Source organism: Lepidochelys olivacea (genome assembly GCF_965140295.1).
Source record: "Lepidochelys olivacea isolate rLepOli2 genome assembly, chromosome: 6".
Classification (NCBI taxonomy): Eukaryota; Metazoa; Chordata; order Testudines; family Cheloniidae; genus Lepidochelys; species Lepidochelys olivacea.
In genome coordinates, this window is record NC_140416.1 from 109206565 (window position 1) to 109230648 (window position 24084).

General features: G+C 46.1%; 2 protein-coding genes and 1 long non-coding RNA gene across 7 annotated transcripts in view; 2 read left to right on the forward strand and 1 right to left on the reverse strand.

The window, feature by feature from the left end:
• Positions 1 to 2560: 2560 nt before the first annotated feature.
• On the reverse strand, positions 2561 to 14097 carry CKB (creatine kinase B). 2 transcript variants are annotated; one of them, XM_084632388.1, is made up of 8 exons: positions 13946 to 14097; positions 12130 to 12345; positions 10850 to 11004; positions 9423 to 9555; positions 8362 to 8533; positions 6340 to 6463; positions 5216 to 5405; positions 2561 to 2931 (listed from the first exon to the last, which is right to left on the reverse strand). In XM_084632388.1, exons 2-8 carry the CDS (start codon positions 12320 to 12322, stop codon positions 2753 to 2755), a joined length of 1146 nt encoding a protein of 381 aa, XP_084488514.1. In that variant the 5' UTR covers positions 12323 to 12345; positions 13946 to 14097; the 3' UTR covers positions 2561 to 2752. The 2 variants fall into 2 exon arrangements, with proteins under 2 accessions (XP_084488514.1, XP_084488515.1); XM_084632389.1 differs by lacking the exon at positions 12130 to 12345 and adding an exon at positions 11492 to 11679 and having other exon boundaries at positions 13946 to 14039.
• Positions 12375 to 19585, forward strand: LOC311522853. The gene is made up of 3 exons (XR_014712195.1): positions 12375 to 13292; positions 16320 to 16415; positions 19032 to 19585. It is a non-coding gene; the product is annotated as an uncharacterized lncRNA (long non-coding RNA).
• Positions 19586 to 22746: 3161 nt separating this feature from the next.
• Positions 22747 to 24084, forward strand: part of TRMT61A (tRNA methyltransferase 61A) — a 36229-nt gene continuing 34891 nt past the window's right edge. The window contains exon 1 of one of the 4 annotated variants that reach the window (XM_084632451.1): positions 22747 to 22811. The gene's annotated coding sequence lies outside the window, so the exon portion shown is untranslated. Of the gene's footprint in view, positions 22812 to 22894; positions 22927 to 23378; positions 23523 to 24084 lie in introns of those variants that run through there. The other 3 variants (XM_084632452.1, XM_084632450.1, XM_084632449.1) reach the window with 3 other exon arrangements.

The following is a 24084-nucleotide window of genomic DNA, read 5'->3' on the forward strand; positions in this document are numbered from 1 at the left end:
AAGTTCAAACCAAAACCATGCTCTTATTATTCCTCATGGCAAAGAGATGAGAATTCAGCTAATGATCCAGTGGTGAAAACAAAGACTAAAGAGAATTATTTTCCTTAACTAGATCTAAGAAATAAGGACTGTCCTGCAATTTTGGCTATGGATTTATTTGCTTCACCTACAGATTCTGTCTACCTTCTTGGAGACAGCAGAAGAAAAATAAGGCCTGGCTGGTACAACTAGATTTACATTAGCAACGATTGCAGCAGTGCTGTTGTGTGGAGTGTGGACAGGCACTCTTAAATTAAAACTCCATGCCTGTTAGATGAGACTCCAGCCACCTGCCAAGCATGTGTGGAATCATGAAGTGGACAGAAGTCTGAAGTCTCCCAAGAATGTACAGAAATAGCAGGTGGGTTTTACCCTCTCTCCCCTTCCTCCATAGCCTTGTAAAGAAAACATTCTTTTTCTGAATGCCTCCAACATGTAAATGTCACACTTCGTACATAGCATCAAGCCTCTTGTGAAGAAGCTCCGCCCCATCTTCAGCACTGCATTTTAACCATGCTGACAGAATAAAGAAATACCACCTCTAAAGCCTGGTCTACACTACAGCATTAGGTCAATGCAAGCCCCTTGCAGCAGGCTAGCTGTGGAAGTGTCATCACTTAAATTTGGCTCCCATTGACTTAAGTGCCTCTCTGTGCCTATTTAGCAATACCACCTCCCCAAGCAGTGGAGAGTCACATCTGATGTAATTAGATTGATGCAGTGTCCATGTACACCAGGGATAGTTGATTATTTTCTGTCAAGGTCCAAATTTCTTGGCCAAGGTATAGTCAAGCTCCAGACTCCAGAGAAAATTAAAAAGATTTTATGGTCCATTCAAAAGCATCTGACAGTCCAGATTTTCCCCTATTGTAGGCACAGTTTTGCCTGTTATTGGCTTTTAGGAACCATCCCACAATGCCCCCCCCGACAATACAATTGATACAAATGCTCCTAGTGAGGATGCGCATTGCTGACAAAGAGCCAAGTGTCCATACACACAAACAATTTAATAACTACAATGGCTGCATACTGACATAAGTTAGGTCAACAATTTTATAGTGTAGACATGGTCTAAATGGGAAAGCCACCAGCCTTCCTTCACTGAGATTTACATTTACACTGACTAGCATCTTCACTTATTCCAATGTGAGACTGAAGTTCTGTTTATGACATTTAAGGATACAGCAAGGTAAAGATTAAATCAGCAACATGAGTGTTCTAAAAACCACACATACCACACTTTATGAAGCACAACTTTGCATGCCCAAACTATCAGCTTGCCTCTTCTATATAACTGTTGGTTTAGAAGAGAGTACAGCTATGAGCTCATACTCTGGGGGGGTTGTATCTGAGCTCTGGCCCAGTACCAACCCTGCTACCACCATCTCTGGGATAATTGCTTGTATGAGTAATTATAAGTGCAGGTTAATTATAGTAATTCTATAGCAGGAGAGACTGAGTTGCTACCACATACAATGTTTTCACCCACAGCTTGAGAATGGTTATGGAACCAACAAGCTGCATCAAGATCCAGCTTGACTAGATAGTTTGTTTTAGGCTGGTGTATTGCTCTGTTTCAGGTTGAGGAAGCTGACTGAAGCCCAAGCTCTTTGTTAGCTCTCAGCTGAGAGCTATTTGTAAGAATAGGGAAAGACTCTATAGCAGGCAGCGTATTAACAAGCAACTGACACTCAAGTCAGCATCTCCCAGCTTCCCCAACAGTTGGTGTACAAGTCTCTGATACATGTTGAAACTAGGAGAAAGTATTTAGTATGCATGCTTTTGGAAAAGTAATGTAGTTAAGGCAGGTTTTTGACTACTCCTTTAGCATTCCTTCAACATGTGATGGATTAACCCTTCAAACCAAGAACTGGGGTGGGGGGGGGGGGGAAGATAATACTGGTGACTCAGTTTGGAGCCCTTTATTACACCCACTCTCCTACTATCTATTGTCTAGACTTAGAGATGTTAATTCCTTAGTTTCAATTCCTACTGACCTAGAGAGCAGTAGGGCTATTAGAACAAGCTTGAGGCCATGAGAAGCAACATGTATTGGCTGCCCATCTGTGTGACTGCAAACAGCCCCTTTAACAGTAAGGTGGCCCTGGTATGACAAGCCACAAAGCAGTTTACCATTGTCAAGATACTGAAAGGATTTACAAACAATACAGCAAGTGAGTCCAAGGGCTGACTGCACATGCTCAGGTCTTAGAGATGTGGCAGTTTTACAGGAGAATATTTTAACTGAAGCCTGAACATTTGTTCTTTATGCCACTTACCAGGATTAAAAAAAAGTTACAGCAACAACTAACATCACAGGTGGTGGAAAGACTGTTCCCCTAGAACTGCAAGTGGGTGTATCAAGTTCAGAATTCACTTCGAGGGAAGCAGCCCAGCTAGGAAGATACAACACTAAGTCCTGCCACTCCAAAAAGCTGGAAGAAACAGCCAAATGTCACTCTGCCTTGTGCTGCCATGCTAGATTTTAGTATTCAGACAGATTTGGTTTAATTAAGACACATTTGTCAGGCCAAAACAATAGTTTATTTCAGTTTTTTCAGCAACATCTCAGCCATCAAAAAAATAAACTCTAACACAGATGGATGGAAGACTGTTCTACAGTGTTACTAGTGGGTTTTTGACCCCAGGGCTTTGATTGGAGTGATGTTTATTATTCATCCAATAAGTTAGGAAGCATGGAATTAAAGTGCTTTCATTTCTGAGCTGGTATGAGGTCATCAATGGACTGGCCTTTTTCAAGGCGTTTTTCCATTTCAATCAGTAGCTTCACACCATCAACCACCATCTGCACCAGCTCTACCTCAGAGAAGCCTAGCCGGTCAGCATTGGAGACATCAAACACTCCTCCAACAGCAGCAGTATCCACACCCCCTGAAGAAAGAGGAGATTCAGTTTAGATTTGTGAAGTCCTTCACATCTTGTGTACTGCTGGAGAGACCACAGCAAGAGTCCACTTGGAGCAAAAGCGTTTCCCTTGCTGGCCTGGCAACTGGGACTACTGCATTCATACCTGGTTATGGACAGGAAGGTGGATGGGCATGGCTTGAACAGAGGGATGCTTCCAGTTTGCTGCTGAGTTAGTAGTACAGTACAAGTTCTGTGACAGGACTCTCCCCCTCCCAGCTTTACCACTACGAGTGACCCTTTGCAAGTAACTCAGCCTCTGTGCCTAGGATTATCTGCCTCATTGGCATAGCATTCTACTGGACAGAAGCCAGGTAGCTTGATGCTTTTAGAGTGTTTTGATATAAGTGATGAACTGTTCTTGTGGGACCAAAAACAAAAACACACACTTTCCTTAGCCATGACTGTAGCTGTGGGCACTCACAGTGGGTAAGCTGTCTATTCCATAGGCACAAGGGGAGGATTTGGACACGGACTGTAAATGGTGCTAACTAATAGCATGCTGCAGTGCAGTTCTGTAGACCTCTATGCCATTTGCCTCCACATAGACTATTTTTTATAAGTCATCCTGGAGTGCTGTCCCTCTACTGAATGCAGAGCCATCCCTTGGGTAGGGCAAATTGGGGCAGCTGCCTTGGGCCCCTGTGCTTTGATAAAAATCAGGACTGTCCTGATATTTAGCCCTTTGTCCTGCATCCAGAGGTGAAAGTAAGCTGGTACAGTCTGGCATACTGTACAGTATGCTGTGCTGGACTGGCTTCCCTGGTGGTGATTTAAAGGGCTGGGTCTCTAGCCCTGAGGGGAGCCCTGGCCCTTTAAATCACGACCGGAGCCCCAGGGTAGTAGCAACAGGGCTGCCAGTGATTTAGAGGACCCAGAGCTCTGCCATGGGTGGCGCCCCATGCCCTTTAATTTGCCCCTGAGCTCCCAGCTGCCTCTGAACCTGGTAGCTCCAGGGTGATTTAAAGGCCCTGGGGCTCCCAGTCACAGCTGGAGCCCCAGGGCCTTTAAATCAAGATTTAAAGGCCCCACCTCTTCTGTTTGAGGCCATGCCCCTGCTCAGGACTCTGGTGTACCGGTAAGTCCTTTAAGTTACTTTCACCCCTGCCTGCATCCCAACCGATGCATGATCAGGGCACCATTTGTCCTGATATTCAGGTGAGGAGGTGGGCAGGGAGGTGAGGCTGGAGGGTGAGCGAGGTGAGGAGGTGAATGGGGAGGTGAGCAGCAGACAGGAGAGGAGGCAGGCAGAAAGGAGGAGAGTGGTGGTCAGGTGGATGTGGGGGGAAGGCATGCCAGATGGACAGGTGAGTGGGGAGGCAGGCAGGAGGTGGGGGTGGTGTTGTGAGGAAGAGGTGGTGGTGAGCAGTGGCTGGGTGGGGCAGATTGTGAGGAGACTAGTGGGGAGGCTGATTTGTCCTGGGCCCTGCACCCCTACTAGGGATGGCCCTGACTGTATGAACTGGGAACTAGTCTTCTAGACACTGCTTCTGAGTAATTCAGGCTCCAAACCTACTTGCCAATAGAATATTTAAAGGAAGTGATTAATGCAGTTCTGTGGAAAAGGACCTGGGGATTACAGTGAATGAGAAGCTGGATATGAGTCAGTGTGCCCTTGTTGCCAAGAAGGCAAACAGCATTTTGGGCTATATAAGTAGGAGCATTGCCAGCAGATCAAGGGACGTGATCATTCCCCTCTATTTGGCATTGGTGAGGCCTCATCTGGAGTACTGTGTCCAGTTTTGGGCCCCACACTACAAGGAGGATGTGGAAAAATTGGAAAGAGTCCAGCGGAGGGCAACAAAAATTATTAGGGGTCTGGAGCACATGACTTATGAGAAGAAGCTGAAGGAACTGGGATTGTCTAGTCTGCAGAAGAGAAGAACTGGGAGGAAAGGGGGATTTGATAGCTGCTTTCAGCTACCTGAAAGAGGGTTCCAAAGAGGATGGATCTAGACTGTTCTCAGTAGTAGCCCATGACAGAACAAGGAGTAATGGTCTCAAGTTGCAGTGGGGGAGGTTTAGGTTGGATATTAGGAAAAACTCTCTCACTAGGAGAGTGGTGAAGCACTGGAATGGGTTACCTAGGGAGGTGGTAGAATCTCCTTCCTTTGAGGTTTAAGGTCAGGCTTGACAAAGCCCTGGCTGGGATGATTTAGTTGGGGATTGGTCCTGCTTTGAGCAGTGGGTTGGACTAGATGACCTCCTGAGGTCCCTTCCAACCTGGATATTCTAGGATTCCATTTCTCACCAGTGCCTCGCTTCTGCAGCCTCAGCCTCTTGAGGATTTCTCCAAACTTCTCATGCTTGCCAAGGTTAGGTAGTTTGATGTGTACACCACCACGGAGACCTGTCCCAAGGTTGGATGGGCAGGTCAGGATGTAGCCAAGGTGTGGATTCCACATGAACTCATAGTTTTTGGTCTTAAAGAGAGTTTCAATCTAGAGAGAGAAGACAACAACTTTAGCGGAGAAACAGACCAGGCAGTCTCTCAAAGGTTTAAGAATTTGAGGTTTGAGGACCATTTAGTGTCTCATTAATGTATCTAGCTCCATGATTCACCGTCCCTCCCCAGATAGTAGTATGACCTGAGTTGAACAGCTGCTATCAGTGGGACCTCTGAAGCTAAAGACCCCTGGATTTAGAAGTGGGGGCAACCAGCAGGGCATCCCCCCCAAACAGATCTTTGAACTTACTTTGTTCCCCAGTGTCTGAATGAGTCTATATTTAGTGGCTTTCAGGGTAGCATCTAAGCCCAGCTGTTGACATGGGCTTGTGGGAAGAGCGTGGATATTTAGTGATGTTGCCAAGCTTGATTTAGTGGCGTGTGTTCCTCTTTGCATGGGTGGACGTGGGGAGGAAGTGCTGGCTTTACTTCCCCCTCACACTAGTGAGTTAGCCAAGGTACCTAGGGCTCCAAGTAGGTGCTTGATGTAGTGGAGAACCACTACACGTTTACGGAGCCTCAAGACATGTTCCATTATTTGTCTGTAGCCAGTGGTAGTTCATATGTTTTAATGAAAACCCATGTAAGAGGAGGAAGCCAATCAGGACATTAGAGGACCTTCCTCTAGGCTTCATAATAATAACCTACTTTGTCAGAGTAGGTGTTTGAGCCTGTACACCCCTGGAATTTATTTGTGGAAAGATACACTAAGATGCTACCAGATGCCTAAGCTACATTGTCAGATGTTTACACAAGCACAATACAGGACTTCTACTTGCACTGAGACTCCATGCCACACAGTAGCAGTACATGGCAGTATATTTTTAGAGCCTGTTTTAAGTCAGCACTCTGAGCACTGCATCAAGTCCTGCACCATTTAAGGCAAGAGCAATTCTCTTTAGGCTTCTTGTTACAAAGGTTAACTTCACCTGTGTTAGCCCAGTACAGAAGCGGGTGAACACTTCCTTCATGTTGCCACCTTTCTGCATGGAAATAACTCTAAGGTGATCTTCCTCATTGATCCAGACAAGGAAGGTCTTGTTGTCATTGTGCCTGAAAGACAGAAGCCAAACAACCCCTTTCTCCATTTGCAGTAGAGTTTTACTCACTTGGATTGCCACCTGGAAATCTAAATCAGTCCATCTCTTATTTGGACTAACCCATTGTAAAGAGTTCATGTTGTACTGAAGATATGCTTTGACTTTAGTATCATTTACTCTTACATGACAGTTACATTAGATTTAGTTTTAACTCTGAATCTGCCCTTGTAGGTTAAAGGGTCAAATCAACTCCATATAGAGACCTTCCCAAAACATCAAAGGAAGATGCAATTCAGCTTTTTCTGCCCTTAACATCTGAAGAATGGTTATTTGACTCCTCCACCCTGCTTAGACATGACCTAAGTCTTAGACTATAGCCATCAAGATGTGCACATCCTGTGCACCCTTTCCTATGATCTTATTGCTCAACCTTGATGCCATGTCAGGTCTTAAATTAATTTGCAAGTCCCCTGGGACAGAGATTCAGTCCCTTTGTTCTATAAGGAGTCACTGTCAGGCAGCGTAAGGGGTGAAATACATTAGCAAATATTCCTGCTAGGGCAGCAGTCTGCACCTTCTATCTCACACCATCTATGGTATGCAAGGAAACATGAGGTGCAACCTAACTGACTTTGACAAGACAGTTAAGTTACCTTACATGCAGCAAGGACTCGCATGTGGAGTAGATTTAAGAAACAAATTTTGGATACTAATTTTAAGCTGCAGTTTCGAAGGAAGAATGCTGCAAGCCTGGTGACCCATTGGTCCATCTGCCCTTGCCTTTGGATTTTAGTTGCTGCTGCCAGATTAAAAAAAAAAAAAAAAAAAAAAAAAAAAATCTATATTGCAGTACTGATAAGCTAGTCCTCGACAGCAATCAAGTTGGGTACTGAATTGGTTAGCTGTCAAGATGAAGGTTACATAGCGTGTTAAAAGCTTCCATTTAATCAGAGACTAAGGTTTTTAGAGTCATGGCTCAGTCGACAAAGCTATCTAGTGTTATCTCTTGCAGGCAGGTGATGAGTGTTCTCTTGGAAAGGTGACCTACAAATGCGTTCAAGATCCCACTGTTGCATAAGACTGGAGGAATTCTACTGAGTGTAGCAAGAAGCTTTTAGTGACTCTTGTTGACCTGGGAACATTTGCAGGAGTTCAACCTTCAGTGTAGAGGAGAACAAGATACTTAAAATGTTCTTGTGAAAGCTTTTCTTCCACTAGTTGGTTGGGTGTTAGAGGTCTGACAAGTTAACTCCTTCCCTTTACTTGTTCCTGTGTCAAGGCATACTGCTAGCTTTCTAGACAGAAAAGTGAAGGCCTGATGTTTCCAATGCAAAAAAAGCCACGTAAGAGGCCAAGTCTTCTCTTCACCATAAGCAGAAAGACTGACACTAGTCCCCTTTTAGGTTTGCTTTGATTATATTGCTGCAGAAGGCATTGCTTTTCCTGCCTTGTGTTTTCAGTGAAGCCATTTTTACTGCAGTTATTTTTTTCAATTCCAAAAAGCTAGATTGCGTTAGTCATCATAGTGACAATGCCACTAGTTCACCATTAATGGATTTTAAGCTGCCTCCCTGCTCCCTTAAATGAATTATTTCTGCAGTGGAGCAATTCTTATATCCCCAGTAAAGAGGCTGAGAGCAACAGCCATACCAATGGGGGTGAACTTAAAGTTTGAGGGCTTTTTAAATTTTAGCTTTATGGGCTTGATCTTGTGGCCCACTGAAGCAGATATTAAAGCTCACATTTAAGTCAGAGCAGATTCAAATACCCCTTTAAAAGCAAAGACAATATGCAAGTTTCTGCCAAGTGAACACTGTTTCATTCAGCTAGATTATTCAGAACCACAGATTTCTGCCTGGTACCCACTGCAGACATTTTTAAAGGATTCTGGTTTCCATTGCATATACTCACCAAATGCCTCTGCCATCAGGCCAGTCTCGTGCCATTCCAGAAGCCAACAGGAGAGGAGAAACTGGTTTATCAAATAGGAAGTGATCATCGATCAGCTGCTGCTGCTCTGCATCAGTCATGTTTTTCAAAGCATAGTACTTTCCATTAAGGTCACCTTCCAGGCTAGCCAGGGCTGAAAGCAAGATTCATGTTTAGGACACAAACAGGATGCTAGGTGGTATTTTGATACAGTCCCAGCAATTGAGAGGCTAGACACACAAGCCTGGTGGCATTTCTGAAATGGATCTGTTTTGTTTCCTTCCTCCCCTTACTGTCAGGGACCATGCAGTGTTTGGCTCTTTCACCTTTGAAGGAACTATCAGGCTGCTGCACATTGTTGGGAGTTACTGTAGCCTTTATATCTTTAAAAGGGCATTTGTTTTCTTATGAGCTATGCAACTAGGGTTATTTAATAGGACCTATATTGCTAGCAGGAAGTGGTATTAGCTATGAATAAGCAAGGCCACTCCAGTCATTTAGAGGTTAGAGTAATATTACTCTCTGTATTGAAGAGTCCTGAGCAGAGTGGTCTCAGTACGAGGACAGCATTGCCACTGTACAAGACAATCTCCTAAAATACATCCCATTGAAACCTACAGCCCACTCCCACAGTGTCATCCTAGTGGAAAGCTAGGTGGCAAGAGCTGTAGTTAAGACCATGAGTGTTGCAATACATCACTGGATTTGAAAAGTCTAACACCTGCTCTAGTTGAATGCATGCTCACTTGTTATCCCACACAGCCAGGAAGGCCATCAAGGTCAGAAACTCATTACTTAATACAATCCAATTGCCCTCTACTGGCTTCCAATTCACTTCCAGTTGAGAAATAAGCTCTAGTTATTAGGTTAGACATCCAGCTACATGTGATAATTTGTCAGATTCCTAATTCTGCATTTGGTGCCCTAATATTTGAAATTTTTGAAGTTGAGGAGGTAAGCAAAAATATTCTACCTCCTCAATTGTTAGCCTCAGTTTGACACACATCGAAAGCCAGTCCATAATAACTGAACTTTCATTTTACCTTCAACAGAAAGCTTCTCGATAGCCCGTCTCTCTCCTCTGCTACAATGAGGGGGAAGACAGAATCCACGGATGCTCCTACCAGTTCTGACACGGGAACTTAGCACATAGCTGGGGTCCAAGTCATCACCACCCTATAAGAGATTGAGAAGTGCAACATGCCATCAAGTTCTACCCTGAATTATGCACAGCCCCTATTGGTTTCAGAGCATGATTTGACCCCAAAGCCTTCAATATTTGCGTAGGCTTTAGCATTAACTCAAACACAAGACATCATGTTACTACTTCATATTTTTAAGTGGATAAGCTAGTGTACTGCATGCATACAATCCCCTTGCGTCAGTGCTCTCAATACATTAGAGCTGCTTTCTTTTACTAATAGTTGGAAAAGATCAACTCATTAACAGAAGTTTAGATCTGTATTTGTCTCTACCCAAGTTTAGGGTTTTATTTCCCCTCCAGAAGTGGGCTGTAAATAAGGCAGCTCCTTGTTGTGTTTAGGTGCTAGTCAACTCTTGTAGGTAGCAAACAGAGTTATGAACTCAGGTTGCTACAGTTAAGAGTCTTCCCATTCAACTTTAAGAATCTACTTTGGCTACAGATCGTTCACACATGTTGTTAGGGATTCCCAGTAGTTTAATATTTCTGGAACAATTGGAAAGATCCTGAACTCAAACTACATAGTAGTGACTTCAACAGGTCAAGTCGTTTGTAAGATCCACTTGTGTACCAGAACCCAGCCTAGAGTTATCCTTAAGGATCCTGCAGGGTGAGACAGGGCTGCCCCAGAAGTCAAGTACAAATGTGGATGTTGAAGCTCACAGCGTTGAGAAAGCTGTGACTGTTCCACTAGAGCAGAGGGGACTAAGGGCTTGTCTACACTACCCGCCGGATTGGCAGGCAGCAATCAATCCAGCAGGGAGGGGGAAGTGGGGGGGAAGGTGTCGATTTATCACATCTAGTATAAATGTGATAATCGACCGCTGAGAGGTCTTCCATCGACTCTGGTACTCCACCAGGGCGAGAGGCGCAGGCAGAGTCAACGGGAGAGCGTCAGCTGTCAACTTACCACAGTAAGTAAATCTAAGTATGTCAACTTCAGCTACGCGATTCACATAGCTGAAATTGCATATCTTAGATCGACCCCACGCAGCAGTGTAGGCAAGCCCCAAGTCACAGCAGTATCTCAGGTCAGATAGGACAGGAGTAGTCATTCAAAAGTGGTTCCACCCAGCCTGTGCTGAAGAGTCCTTACTGAGAGACAGGCTCCAGAGAGCAATAGGATAGGAATACAGATTCTAACAGGTGGTCACACAAGTCACAGGAACAGATTCTGAATGACAGGGACAAGCAACTACACTTAGTTTTGCCCAGGTTTTTCTATACTTTTGTCAGATGTCTGACCACTGCTGATGAAAGACTCTATACCTGTAGGTGATCAGGATTCAAATCAGTCTTGTGTTGGTCACTTGGTTTGTAGCCTCCATGTCGGTCCTTGATAATTGGGTCAAGGAGATCCTTAAACACTTCATAAGATTCTTCATCACCAGCTACACATCCTACTGTCATAATGAAGGGATGGCCTGGAGTGGTAATAGAATTGTAAGAACCAGATTTGGGTGACGTTTGACTGTATCCCGGAACAGCATTAACCAGATAAATTTGTCCTTATAATGGTAGGTCTAGTCACTTAGGAATACATTCCTACACATACACACAAGACAAGAACCAGTTGAAGACAAATCTTAGACACTTTACATTTCATTAGCTGGATGAAATGTAAAGTTACTGAAAACCTATAACTGTTGCCAATAAGCTACGTTTGGACAAGATTTTTGTCCATGGTCAATTTTACTAGCTATAGTTTAATCAGATATTTTATGCTCAGGCAGCTCAGATATTGCATCCATTATAGTACGCTGGGCTTGGACTTCATGGACAACTTGATTTTTGGTTCAGACTGCTACTGATGGAGTTGCATTGCTCACAAGAGTCAACTCCACAAACTTAGTCAGCATACGCATGACTGATTTCAGCTGGTTCACATATAATATTCTCAATGCATTTTACCAGGATTATCAACCCCAGTCTGAATGACATCATCCAGGGTGAAGCCACTGGGTGTAACTCTGTCTCTCAGTTTCTTGTACAAGTCCAGGGTTAACACCTTGGCCATGTGGTTGTTGTGGGCGCTCAGGTCCGGGTACTCCTCATCAGAAGGCAGTCTCTGATTATTTAGTTGGGCCATTTTGATATTGCTAGAGTAAAAATAAATACTGGAATGTTAACACATTAATCAATCTGCTCCCCCTTTTTTTAAAAGAAGTGCCACAGAACTTCACATAGCCAGTTTGGAATAGGAAAGATCAGAGCAGCCAGGTAGGCCCTCAGAATGTCAAATTTTTAGTCATGGTGTTTGTAACTAAGTTACACTTTTAGTCAGATTTTGTTTCAGATCAAAGCATTTAGCAGAGAAGTTACATAATTTGAGTGTTTGGTCTGTCAGAACACTGCATGCATTTATAGTGTTCTCTGCATTGCTCAATGGGAGAAGGCCACCTTTAATCCTTAGTGGGCAGTGCTTTTGGGCCAGGACTCGCTGCTTGAGAGATTTTCACAGCTCAAGGAACCTGGGTGCTGTTATCAAGACACACTTCCTGTAATGAGGGAGAACAGATGTTTGTGGATCAAGAGGCTCGGTCCTTTACCTGGGTTGTCAACCCCAGTTTGAATGACATCATCCAGGGTAAATCCACTGGAAGTCTGTTTGTCCCTCAACTTCTTGTACAGGTCCAGGGTCAGCACCTTGGCCATGTGATTGTTGTGAACACTCAGGTCTGGGAACTCATCCGTAGCAGAGTACTTCATCTTCAGGAGGTTGTGGCTGTTTGAGAATGGCATGACTGACGCCTGACTGCAAGGTGCTAGGGGAGAAGAAAGGGGAAACCTCACCTTCAGTGCTTGGCACGCCCTTCCAGGCAGCCGCTGGAAGGACGCCATGGCCTGCACCAAGGTCACCTTGGCATGTACTCCACCTGCTTGCAGCCCAGTTAACTGCCTGGCCTCTAAGGCGCCTTCCACGGCCTCCTAACAAGGGCACCCTGTGGGCAGGGCTACCCCCTTCTCCCCACAGGGAGGGTGCAGAGCCAGGGGTGGGGGACTTGCCCTAGTCTGGGGAAGGGGGGCCAGGTCTCCCCCACAGGGGCTGTATAGGCAGTGCCCAGCCCCGCTGCGGAGAGCTCTCTCCCCGGCCCTACCCCAGCGGGGCCCCTTCAGGGGAGGGGGAACCCGCCTTAGCCCCAGAGCCGCGTGGCCGAGCTGCCCCCCCCCCCCCAGCAGAGGTGCCGGGCTCAGCAGCGGCCACCCAGCGGCCGCTCCTTGAGCTCAAGGCACCGGGCCACCTCCAGGCAGGGGGCGCAGCCGCGAGCTCGGGGCTGCAGCTTTTCTAGGCAGGAGAGCTGCGGCGCACCCGGCCCGGCCGCGTTACCTCCCTCCGGCACCGGGCGCTCGGGAGGGCGATGCTGCACCTGCCATGCAACCTGCCTGCGCCGAGAGGCAGTGGGAAGCGCACAGCAGCCGTTCCCCAGGACCCAGCACCGGCGGGGAGGGTGCAGTGCAGTACAATGCAAGCGCTCCCCCCCCCCCCCCGGGCTAGAAGAGGGAACGCAATGCAGCCCCTCTCCCCAGGCTCAGCAGCCGGGGCCAGAAGGACGATGCAATCTCGCCCCACCTGCAGGGGGGAGAGAGGGGAACGCAACACCCCGGCAACCACCGCGGGGAGCCGGGACCCAGCTGCAACCGCAATCAAATCCCGCAGGGAGCGTCCGGCTGCAGCAGATTGCCTGGGCCAGCCAGCGCCGGAGGGGAGAAGGTGAGGACCGGGGAAAAAGAAATTCCTCCGGCTTCCCCAAGCCTGGGGGGGCAAAGATCCCCAACACCCAGCGCAAGCGAGCCCGACCCTCTCCAATCCCTGCGGGAGCCCCGGCTGGGGAGAGCTCGCCCATCCCAAAAGCACTGTCTACCCACTTTGGGGAGCGGGTTAAACAATCCCCTACCCCAAGCCATTATGTAACAAAGGCCTCCCTTCGGGTCACCCGAGTGGGGGTGAATCTATGTAAATACCCTGCTAAATAGCGGCTTAGCCTGGCTTTAAAGTTAGAGCCGATCCAGTTTAACAAACCCTCCAGTGCCTGCATCGGGTTAGGTTTGGTTTTTCCTTGGTTATATTCTGGGCGTCCATATTATAATCTGTTTCCATCTCTCCCTTTATCTATAAGCCCCCCCCCCGCCTCCCCTCCTTTTTTCAGGTCCGGAGACACATTCCGGACCCTTTGGTAGCTAGCACTAACAAACAATACATTCAGCTGCAATACAATATTGACCCATTGGATTACAATTTCAGGGGGTTTTTTTGGGCGGGGGGGGGTTGCCTCGAAATAGTTGTATTAAATCAAACTGTCTAAAACGGGCCAAATAGATCATCCTCCCATTTTAGTATTGCCAGTCAGCTCCCCCAGCACTTACCGGGTACCACAGAAAAGGAAACCGCCCTTGTTCTTGCTCTTACACCCCCAAAGCTGTCACAGGGAGACCTATATGAAGTGGAGTCTCACCCCCACAGCCTCACCAGTTTTATATACAGCAGGAGCTGGCCTCCCATTGGCTGGTATTTATATTCCATTCATTCCACTGGAAGATTGTAAAAGGGAGGGGCGAGGTCCCTTAGTCTATTATAACCTATTGTTGCTTCCATTTTGCCAGGCCTCTTAGTCTCAGGGAGATGCTGGCTGTCTCCAGTTTCTCTGTGTTAGCCTGAGCCTACAACTTTCCTTCCAGGCGATCTGAAAATGTGAGGTTTTTTGGCTCAATGGCATCTAGTTGCTCTGGTAAAATGCAAATACTGTATTAATGCACACCCACTTTCCATTATTACAGTGTTTCCCAGCACTATTAGACCCACACAGCTTTTTTGCCATTCAGACTTGCTGCCTTTAGTAAATATTTAACAATGACTATAATAATCTGATGTAATAAAAGTACGGTCTTTGTGATGTTAGGATCAGCCTGACCTAAGAATCATGTGAGTGATTAACTGCCTCTGAGTTCACTGGTTAGAAACTATGATAAGAATAATGGCTGACGATCTAGTACCTATTCTCAGCCTCCTTGAAATATTAAAATAGTGAGTTTGTCTCACAGTTTAATTTGAAGGAAAGCATACTTGATTAATCAAGTACACCAAGCCTCTTATTTTACTGGGTGCAAAAAAAAGAGGGGGGTAGGTAGGGGGGAAGCTGCATTAGAGAGTTGAAAACAGAAATTAAAAGACTAAATCCTGCTCACTTTACTCATGAAAGTAGTGCTGTTAACTTTAATGGGATTACTCAGGTGAGCACAACAAGCAGGATTTGGCCTAAAGTTAGATGCTACTGAGGCTAAGGAAAAAGCAAAGTTAATGACTTTACTTTCAACCTGATACTGTTACACTTTATATTTCTTTCTGAAACATAGTTATTACAGTAGGCCTTACATTTGTCTGAGTGGAACAGGGGATTATACATTTATATAGGCTCAAATAAGAGGGCTTTTATTTTAATGTAAGTTATAACTGTCATGGGATATAAACCCAAGTTCCTCTCCCAATTCCTACTCCTACCATCATTATCCAAATTCAGGTAAAGGAAGAGTCAAAGTATTGTAAATAAAAAGTATTTGGGATAAGGAATGAACGTAGAACATGACTATAAAATAAAAACTCAGACCACTACAAACAAAATTGCATTATGTTTGGCACGGACGATATCTGAATTAATCAGGATCTATCTGATATTCAGAGGTGCTGAGCACACAGAACTCCTGCTGAAGTCATTGGGGGCTGCCAGTCTTCGGGCAGGCCCTTTGTCTCCGGGAACAAAGAAAAATCCTCTCAATATCCTTTCTATCTTTCAAACCATATTAAATCTCCTCCAAACTTTCTAAAGCCCCCATCTGTATGTACCAGTCAGGTGTGTTCACAGTTTGCACAGACTTCTAGTGCACAAGTCTTATCTCAATTATACTAGCATCAATTGGCAGTGATGACAGTAAGTTACACTATGGTAAAATGAATGTAAGTGCAAAATCAGAGCCATAGTCCTTGAAATAATACATTTGGCTATGGATGCTCTTAGTAACAACTTCTGTAATTTTGTCAAAGTTATTATGTCCCAATGTCATGTACAATTCGGATTCTGGATCATTTGGTGCAAAGTGCCAAGAACATGTTTGGTGCTATATTAATAATAATAAATATAAAGAATAATACACCAGTAATTTAATATTGTATTTCTGTGGTCTCTGATTTCTTCCCAGAATTGTTATGCACTCTTCTCCTCTGGTAACAGCTCCAGCTGTGATAATTCTCTTTAATTCCAGCCTTATGCATCCCACTGGGCATCCATTATGTTACAAAGGTCAGTTTTAGGTTATTCACGGATAAGGTCACATGATCTTCATTGCATCATTGCTAACCCTATTTTTCATTTTCAGCAAGAATTTTATAACTCTTTCATTCAATCTGCTGTTGCTTGGCTTCACTCCCTGTTTCCACACCAACAATGGAAAAACATCAACATATACAGGTCCCTTTGGTGGGCTCTGTATATGTTGATGTTTTTCCACCAAATGAACACTTAGGCAAGAAATCATCCTTTATTATACCCATTTTTAGATAAGCAAATTGTGGCATAGAGAGGTTAACTTGCTCAATGTCATGCAGCTTCTCAGTGCAGAGCTAGAAGACCTGATTCCAAGGCCCCTGCTCTAATCACTAGACACACTCTTTCCCTTCCAATATTCTAGAAGCAGGAATATCACTATTATTATAATTATTATTTATTATTATTTTATATTCCATCAGAGCCCTTGATCTGCTAAGCATCATCAACACACAGGGAGAGAGACGATCCCTGCCCTACAAAGCTTTCATCTGAAGAAGACAAGCAACATGCAAAAGGTGGGGGAGAAGGAGTCAAACTATGTACAATTCATATGTATAATAAATACATATGAACTGTACCCAATAGTCCCTCATTCTGTCCTTCATTATTTGGCAAATTTCTTGTAGTCAATATGACAGAAGTGGTCCCGTCTGACTTAGCTATCTTTGGATCACCTAGAATTTTGAGATTTGCTGAGAATTTTGCCTACATTGGATCCATAGTCTTTCTGTTACGTCAACCCCCCCGCCCTCCCCAGACGTCCCCAGTGGCTTAATTGTAAGTGTTGTTCAGTAGACTAAAGCTAATGCGTCAACAGACAGTGACTGACCATTATATCTAGTTCATCTGCTGAAAAACAATATTTTCTTCAGGTAAGCCCGTATTTGCTTATCCAGCTGCAATAATGGCAGCATTATATTGCCTTATATAATGGAGTAATTAACGTCCTGATGCTTGCTGATTTATACAGTAGGTTGCAGTAATGCAGCCCAAGATGGAGATGTGGGGTAATGATCCCAGATATTTCAATGTTGAGCTTTAGATGGTTGAGAATTTAAGGGAAGTCAGACACAGGCCGCACAGTGAACTTCCTAAGTGGCTTAATTAGAAAAGTTGTCTGTATATGAGTTCAAAAGGAGATGCATGTTACACATCTTCTGAAATGACCCAGGTAAACCTAAGATGAGTCTGGAGAATTACAGGGTAAACATTTCCTTGAGCATTCAGAAGAACATCCAGAACAGAGGAGACAGCCATAGATGGTGAACTACCATCCCCAACAGTTTTGTGTCCAATTCCTGAGCTGGCAAGCTGGGTTATAAATTGCCATAAAACAGTACTTTGAAAACAAGCCAGAATGTATGTGGATCAATATACTGGAAGGATTTGGCTGTTGCTGCATTTGTTTAACTTAACTTCTCTTCCCACACAAATGGAGGATAAATTTATCTTAACCATTAAATATACCTGCCTGACTATCACATTTGGCATGTTTATTGGCAATTTGTTTCAAATGTTTTGTCATCTTTGGCCCATTCATGCGAAGAGCTGAGCACCTCCTGTGAGTTGCTGAGCATTAACAGCTCTCATTGAAGTTAAAGGTAGCTCGGGGCTGGCAATTCCCTTGCTGGATCAATTCTTCGAACAACCACCTTTTCCCAGAATGCCATTACTCCAAAATAGTTACGCAATGTGGTAGGTGCAGACATACAGCCATATGGTTGTAAGGCAGAAAGGCTGCAGGATATCTGGGGTAACACAATCTAAGAAACTGCATTTGTTATGTCCTGGTCAGAGGAGGGTGTAACAAACTGGTTAAAAAACAGTTGTATTTGAACAGGCATAGTTGGCTCAAGAGGTAAACCAGACAACTGCTCCTGCTCCTGCTGACGGCAACGGTAAAGCTCCCATTGATTTAAAGGGGAAAAGGGTGGAGGTTCATCAGTTCTTTCCCATAGACAGAGTTTCCATCCGAGTTTGCACTGATCATGATTTCATTAGGTTTCAGGTCCACCCGCAGTCCTTGATCCTTTTACTTAATGCCCAATTCTCTGCTCATTGCTTCAAAATGTTATTGCATTAGATACCTACAAGATTTTTTGCCTTAATTATTGTGTATTATAAATTATTAGTTAATGAAGAAAAATGTATAGGATTATCTGCCTTGTCAGCATAGACAAGAATCTACAACTCCAAGCCCTGGTCTACACTACGGGGTGAGGTCGAATTTAGCCGCGTTAGGTCGATTTAAAAATGAATGCATCTACACAACCAACCCCGTTCCATTGACCTAAAGGGCTCTTAAAATCAGCTTCTGTACTCCTCCCTGGCGAGGGGAGTAGCACTAAAATCACCCTTGTTGGGTCAAATTTGGGGTAGTGCAGATGCAATTTGACGGTATTGGCCTCCGGAAGCTATCCCAGAGTGCTCTAATGTGACCACTCTGGACAGCACTTTGAACTCCGATGCACTAGCCAGGTACACAGAAAAAGCCCCGGGAAATTTTGAATTTCATTTCCTGTTTGGTCAGCCTGGTGAGCTCAGCAGCACCGGTGACCATGCAGTCCCCCCCAGAATCGCAAACGAGCTCCAGCATGGAGTAAAAGGGGGACACTAGATCTGATTGCTGTATGGGGAGAAGAATCTGTGCAGGCCAAAATCCGATTAAAAAGAAGAAATGCTAATATATATGCCAAAATCGCACAGGGCATGGTGGAGAGAGACTACAACAGGGACACACAGGAGTGCCGCGTGAAAGTCAAGGAGTTCAGGCAAGCCTACCAAAAGACAAAGGAGGCAAACGGTTGCTCCGGGTCACAGCCCCATACATGCCACTTCTATGATCAGCTGCATGACATTCTAGGCAGGGACCCTACTACTACCGTACCACTGTCCGTGAACACCTGCAAAAGGCTTACCATGGCTGCCTGAAAACCGAATTCTGTTGCCCAGCCATTTGTGATGTGTCACCATACTGGGAGGTACTCAATATAAAAGGCAAAATGTGACCTTGTACATAAAGCACATGTGCTGTCTGCTGTGAATTGCTTGATTCACTGTGGAAGAGCCTCCCTTTTGTTCTCAGAAATGTATCATCTTAAATTTTACTCTCCCTTTTTATCTCCCCCCAGGTGCAAATGTTTCTATACTCCCCCTATCATCTCCATCCGTGAGGTTATCACAGATTAGAAGGCAAAAAAAAAAGCACTTATGATAACATGTTTTCTGAGATCATGCAGTCCTCCCTCACTGATCGGGCTTAATGCATGGAGGCATTCAGTGGCAGAGGCCAGGAAACACTAAGTGAGCATGAAGAGCAGAGGCAGGAGGTGATGCTGAGGCTAATGCGGGAGCAAACGGACATGATGAAGTGTCTGTTGGAGCTGCAGGAAAGCCAACAAGAGCACAGACCCCCCCGCTGCATCCATTGTATAACCGCCTGCCCTCCTCCCCAAGTTCCATATCCTCCTCACCCAGATGCCCAAGAACGCAGGGAGGGGGGAAGGCTCTGGGCACTCAGCCACTCCACTCCAGAGGATGGCCCAAGCAACAGAAGGCTGTCATTCAAACAGTTTTGATTTGTAGTGTGGCTGCAATAAGGAATGTGGCCTTCTCCTTCCCTCCTCCCGCACCCCACCCCACCCAGGCTACCTTGTCAGTTATCTCACTTTTTTTTAATTAATAAAGAAAGAATGCATGGTTTCAAAACAATAGTTACTTTATTTCCTTTGCCAGCTGTGATCGAAGTGGGGAGGGTGGTTGGCTAACAGGGAATTAAAATCAACAAAGGGGGAGGATTTGAAGCAAGAAGAAACACACACAGCTGTCACACCGTAGCCTGGCCGGTCATGAAACTGGTTTTCAAAGCCTCCCTGATGCGCAGCACACCAAGCTGTGCTCTTCTAATCGCCCTGGTGTCTGGCTGCTCAAAATCGGCCACCAGGCGATTTGCCACAACTTCCCACCCGCCAAAAAACGTCTCCCCCTTACTCTCACAGATATTATGGAGCACACAGCAAGCAGCAATATCAATGGGAATGTTGGTTGCGCTGAGGTCTAATCTAGTCAGCAAACAGCGCCAGCGGCCTTTAAACATCCAAAGGCACATTCTACCACCATTCTGCACTTGCTCAGCCTGCAGTTGAACTGCTCCTTACTACTGTCCAGGCTTCCTGTGTACGACTTCATGAACCATGGGAGCAAGGGGTAGGATGGGTCCCCAAGAATTACTATTGGCATTTCAACATCCCCAATGGTAATTTTCTGGTCTGGGAAGTAAGTCCCTTCTTGCAACTGCTCAAACAGCCAGGAGTTCCTAAAGATGCGAGCGTCATGCACCTTTCCCGGACATCCCACGCTGATGTCAGTGAAACATCCCTTGTGATCCACCAGTGCTTCCAGCACCATTGAGAAGTACCCCTTGCGGTTTATATACTGGTTGGCAAGGTGGTCCGGTGCCAAGACAGGGATATGTGTTCCATCTGTCTCCCCATCACAGTTAGGGAACCCCATTGCAGCAAAGCCATCCAGTATGACCTGCACATTTCCCAGAATCACTACCCTTGATAGCACAACGTCAGTGATTGCATTTGCTACTTGGATCACAGCAGTCCCCACAGTAGACTTGCTCACTCCAAATTGATTCCGAACTGACAGGTAACAGTCAGGCTTTGCAAGCTTCCACAGGGCTATAGCCGCTCGCTTCTCAGCTGTCAGGGCAGCTCTCATCTTGGTATTCCTGCGCTTGAGGGTGGGGGAAAGCAAGTCACAAAGTTCAAGGAAAGTGGTCTTACACATGCGAAAGTTTTGCAGCCACTGTGAATCATCCCATACCTGCAACACTATGTGGTCCCACCAGTCTGTGCTTGTTTGCTGGGCCCAGAATCGACGTTCCACTGTATCAACCAGCCCCACTGCCACCATGATGTCCCAATTGCCACAGCCCATGCTTTCAGGAACATCTGTGTCCATGTCCTCATCACAATCATCCTTGTGCTAGCTCTCTTAGCCCAGTTCTGCACATACTCCAGGATAATGCACGAGGTGTTTACAATGCTCACAACAGCAGCGGTGAGCTGAGCGGGCTCCATGCTTGCCATGGTATGGCATCTGCATGGGTAACCCAGGGAAAAAGGCGCAAAATGATTGTCTGCCATTGCTTTCACGGAGGGAGGGGCGACTGATGACATGTACCCTAAACCACCCTCAACAATGTTTTTGCTCCATCAGGCATTGGGAGCTTAACCCAGAATTCCAATGGGCAGTGGAGATTGCGGGAACTGTGGGATAGCTACTCACAGTGCACCGCTCCAGAAGTCGATGCTAGCCACAGTATTGTGGACACACTCCGCCGACTTAATGCGCTTAGTGGGGACATACACAATCGATTGTATAAAATCGATTTCTAAAAATCGACATGTATAAAATCAACCTAATTTTGTAGTGTAGACATACCCCAAGATGGCTCAAGTGCTTTCTATTTGTGTGTACCCTTCCCATTCAAGGTCTCTGGGGCTCCTTTGCAAACAGAAAATGAAGTATTCTTCTACTCTTTCCTCTCTACAGAGAAATTTCCCATTGCCACAGGCCCATGTATAGGTCTACACCAGTGATCTTCAAACTTTTTCCATCACCCCCCCTCTTTATCCATAATGAAACCTGTCCATGCCCCCAGAAGAAGCACAGTCAGGAGGCATGGCTGGGAGCAGGACCAGAGCCATGGGCCGGGTCCAGAATGTGGCTGGGGTCAGGAGCCAGGGCTGGGAGTGGGGTCATGGCTGGGGCCTGTGTGCTGTGATTGGGGCCGGGAGACAAGGCTGTGGCCAGAGCTGCAGCTGAAGGCAGGGCGGGAGCGGAACGGGGACAGAGCGAGGCTAGGTGGCACTCCCTCCCTGCCCCAATGGGGACCGGCCTGGGTCCCGCTGTGCCCTCCCCAAATATTCCTCCATGCTCCCCTGTGGGGCGTGCCCCACAGTTTGGAGACCACTGGTCTACACACTATTTAAACCTTTAACATGCAATTTAGGTGATGGTGAGAGTTTATCACTCTTGGTCTTTAGAACATTGATTCTATTTCTCCTGAATTAATGTCTTTTTTCCCTATAGCCTATGTAATGGCTAGTTGTCATCAGCTCTTTCCCAGAATTAGATCCTTTGTATAATAGCAATGTATTCTAGAGAACTTATTTCTGAATTCTGCCTATTTTCCTCAATAGTTAGCATGAAATCTTGATCCCATTGAAGTCAATAGCAAAACTCGAATGACTTCAGTGGGCTGAGGATTTCATCCATAAAGTTTAAGATTGTGCCGGTGCATCCTTACTCTTAAAAAACACCACCAAGACAAAAATCGTATATTTTTTAAAAAGTCTTTAAGTTATTATTACCAGCTCAGATTATTGGTAATAACAACAATCTTTATAATGGGCTCCATAGAAAAGCAATTTACAAAGGAGGTAAGTATCATTATTAATATTGAAAGAATAAGTCACTGAGGCTCTGTGTGGGTGCAGGAAGCTGCCTGCACAGAGCTCAGTGTGGGATCAGAATCCTGTTGCATTTCATGGGCCTACCAGAATGAAAACAAACTAGGCAAATTCACTTTCATGCACTAGCAAAATGTTGCAAAAGCCTGTTGATTTTTTTTTTATTTCAGGAAAAAATGATATTACTAATAAGTTTAGTAAAATCTGTTCTTTTAATACAGCCACTACATTTTGGACCCAGACTACTTCAGTGTTCTTTCATTCAATGTCCTCTAAAGTCTCATTGAAACACAATGCAAAGTCCTTCATCAGCACAGGGAGATACTATTAAATACGCCCTTTCAAGGGATCCAGAATGAGCCCGTTCCCTCTTCCTCCAGTTGAGCAAGAGTGGGCAGATTAGATCTGAACACACAGCCAACTCCGGTGAGTTCATCCCTGTGGCTCTTGGTTTAGGGGGCGGGGTGCGTAAGGGACAGACCCCTGCAATGACAGCTCAGGCTCTGATGTGAGTGAGACTCCCAGGACCAGGGCTTAATTGGTAATGAAAGAGGAACCAGGGCTCAAGCAATTTTCTTTTACTTTAAGAACTTACATGGCAAACCCGGTGGGGGGGGGGGGGCTATGAACTGCTAAGCCTAGAAGTGCCGGGGCTCAGCCCGCCCACAATTTAAGCCCTGCTGAGGACTGATCCTCCCCGAGACAAGCCCACCGCAGAAACCTCCTGCTGATAGGAGAGCTTTAAAAATGCGCCTTACAGGGAATCCAGAATGGGGGAGTCTCCCCCGTCCCGGCCAGGAGCTGGGGGGGGGGCACTCGGGCTGCTCCCTGGGGCGGGGCTCTCCCCAGTCCCCGGGTCCCCACGTGCCGGGAGCGGGGTCCGGAATCGCAGCGCTGCCGGGGAGGTGGCAGGGGGCCGGGCTCCCCGCACTGACTCTGCGCCCGGCGGGGTTGCTGGGCCGGCAGGTGCCAGCTCGCTCCGGCGCAGAGGGCTCATGGGGAGGGAGGGAAGCGGAGCGTCAGCAGCCTGCGACCAGGGCGGAAGGAGGAAGCGGGGGTTTGAGCACCACGTGTGTGAGCCGAGCCGGGGCCGGTGGCTCCTTTAATGTCCCCGCCCGGAGCGGGAAGCCCAGGCAGGTAAAGGCACCGGGTGGGGCGGCTGCGGCTGGGGGAGGTGGGTGTTGTGTTACCCACTGGCCTAGGCTGGGGGACTCTGGCACCTGGAGAGGGGCGGGCACCCTGCGGCAGGGAAGGAGCCTGGGCCATGGGGGGAAGGAAGGGGCTGGGAGACTGTGAGGCCAGCTCTGGGTCATCTGTCCCCCTGCTCGCCCCACCCTCGAGTCTCCCCGCTTGAGTGGCCAATGTTAGCTTGACCCGAGCTGCCTTGAAGCATGTCACTGCGGTGTCGTCGCGAGCTGGACCCTTCGCAGCTTAATGCTGCTGCTTTCTAATCCCTACAGCATCTTCCTGCCTCCCCTCCCCGCCTCCTTTATTTGAGCGTCTAATTCTAAGGCTAGTAAATAGAGAATCAAGTTAACTAACTCTAAAGTGGCCTTAAAGCAGCCATTAGGTTTTCAAAACTGCTCTTAGCTAATTTGCCTCTAGATTCTAGCAGCTGAGTTTTTGTGTTTATAAAAAGTAAGTAGATAAAGCAGTTCTTCCTCTAGGGCTCTGTTCAGGAGTCAAAGATTTCCTTTGC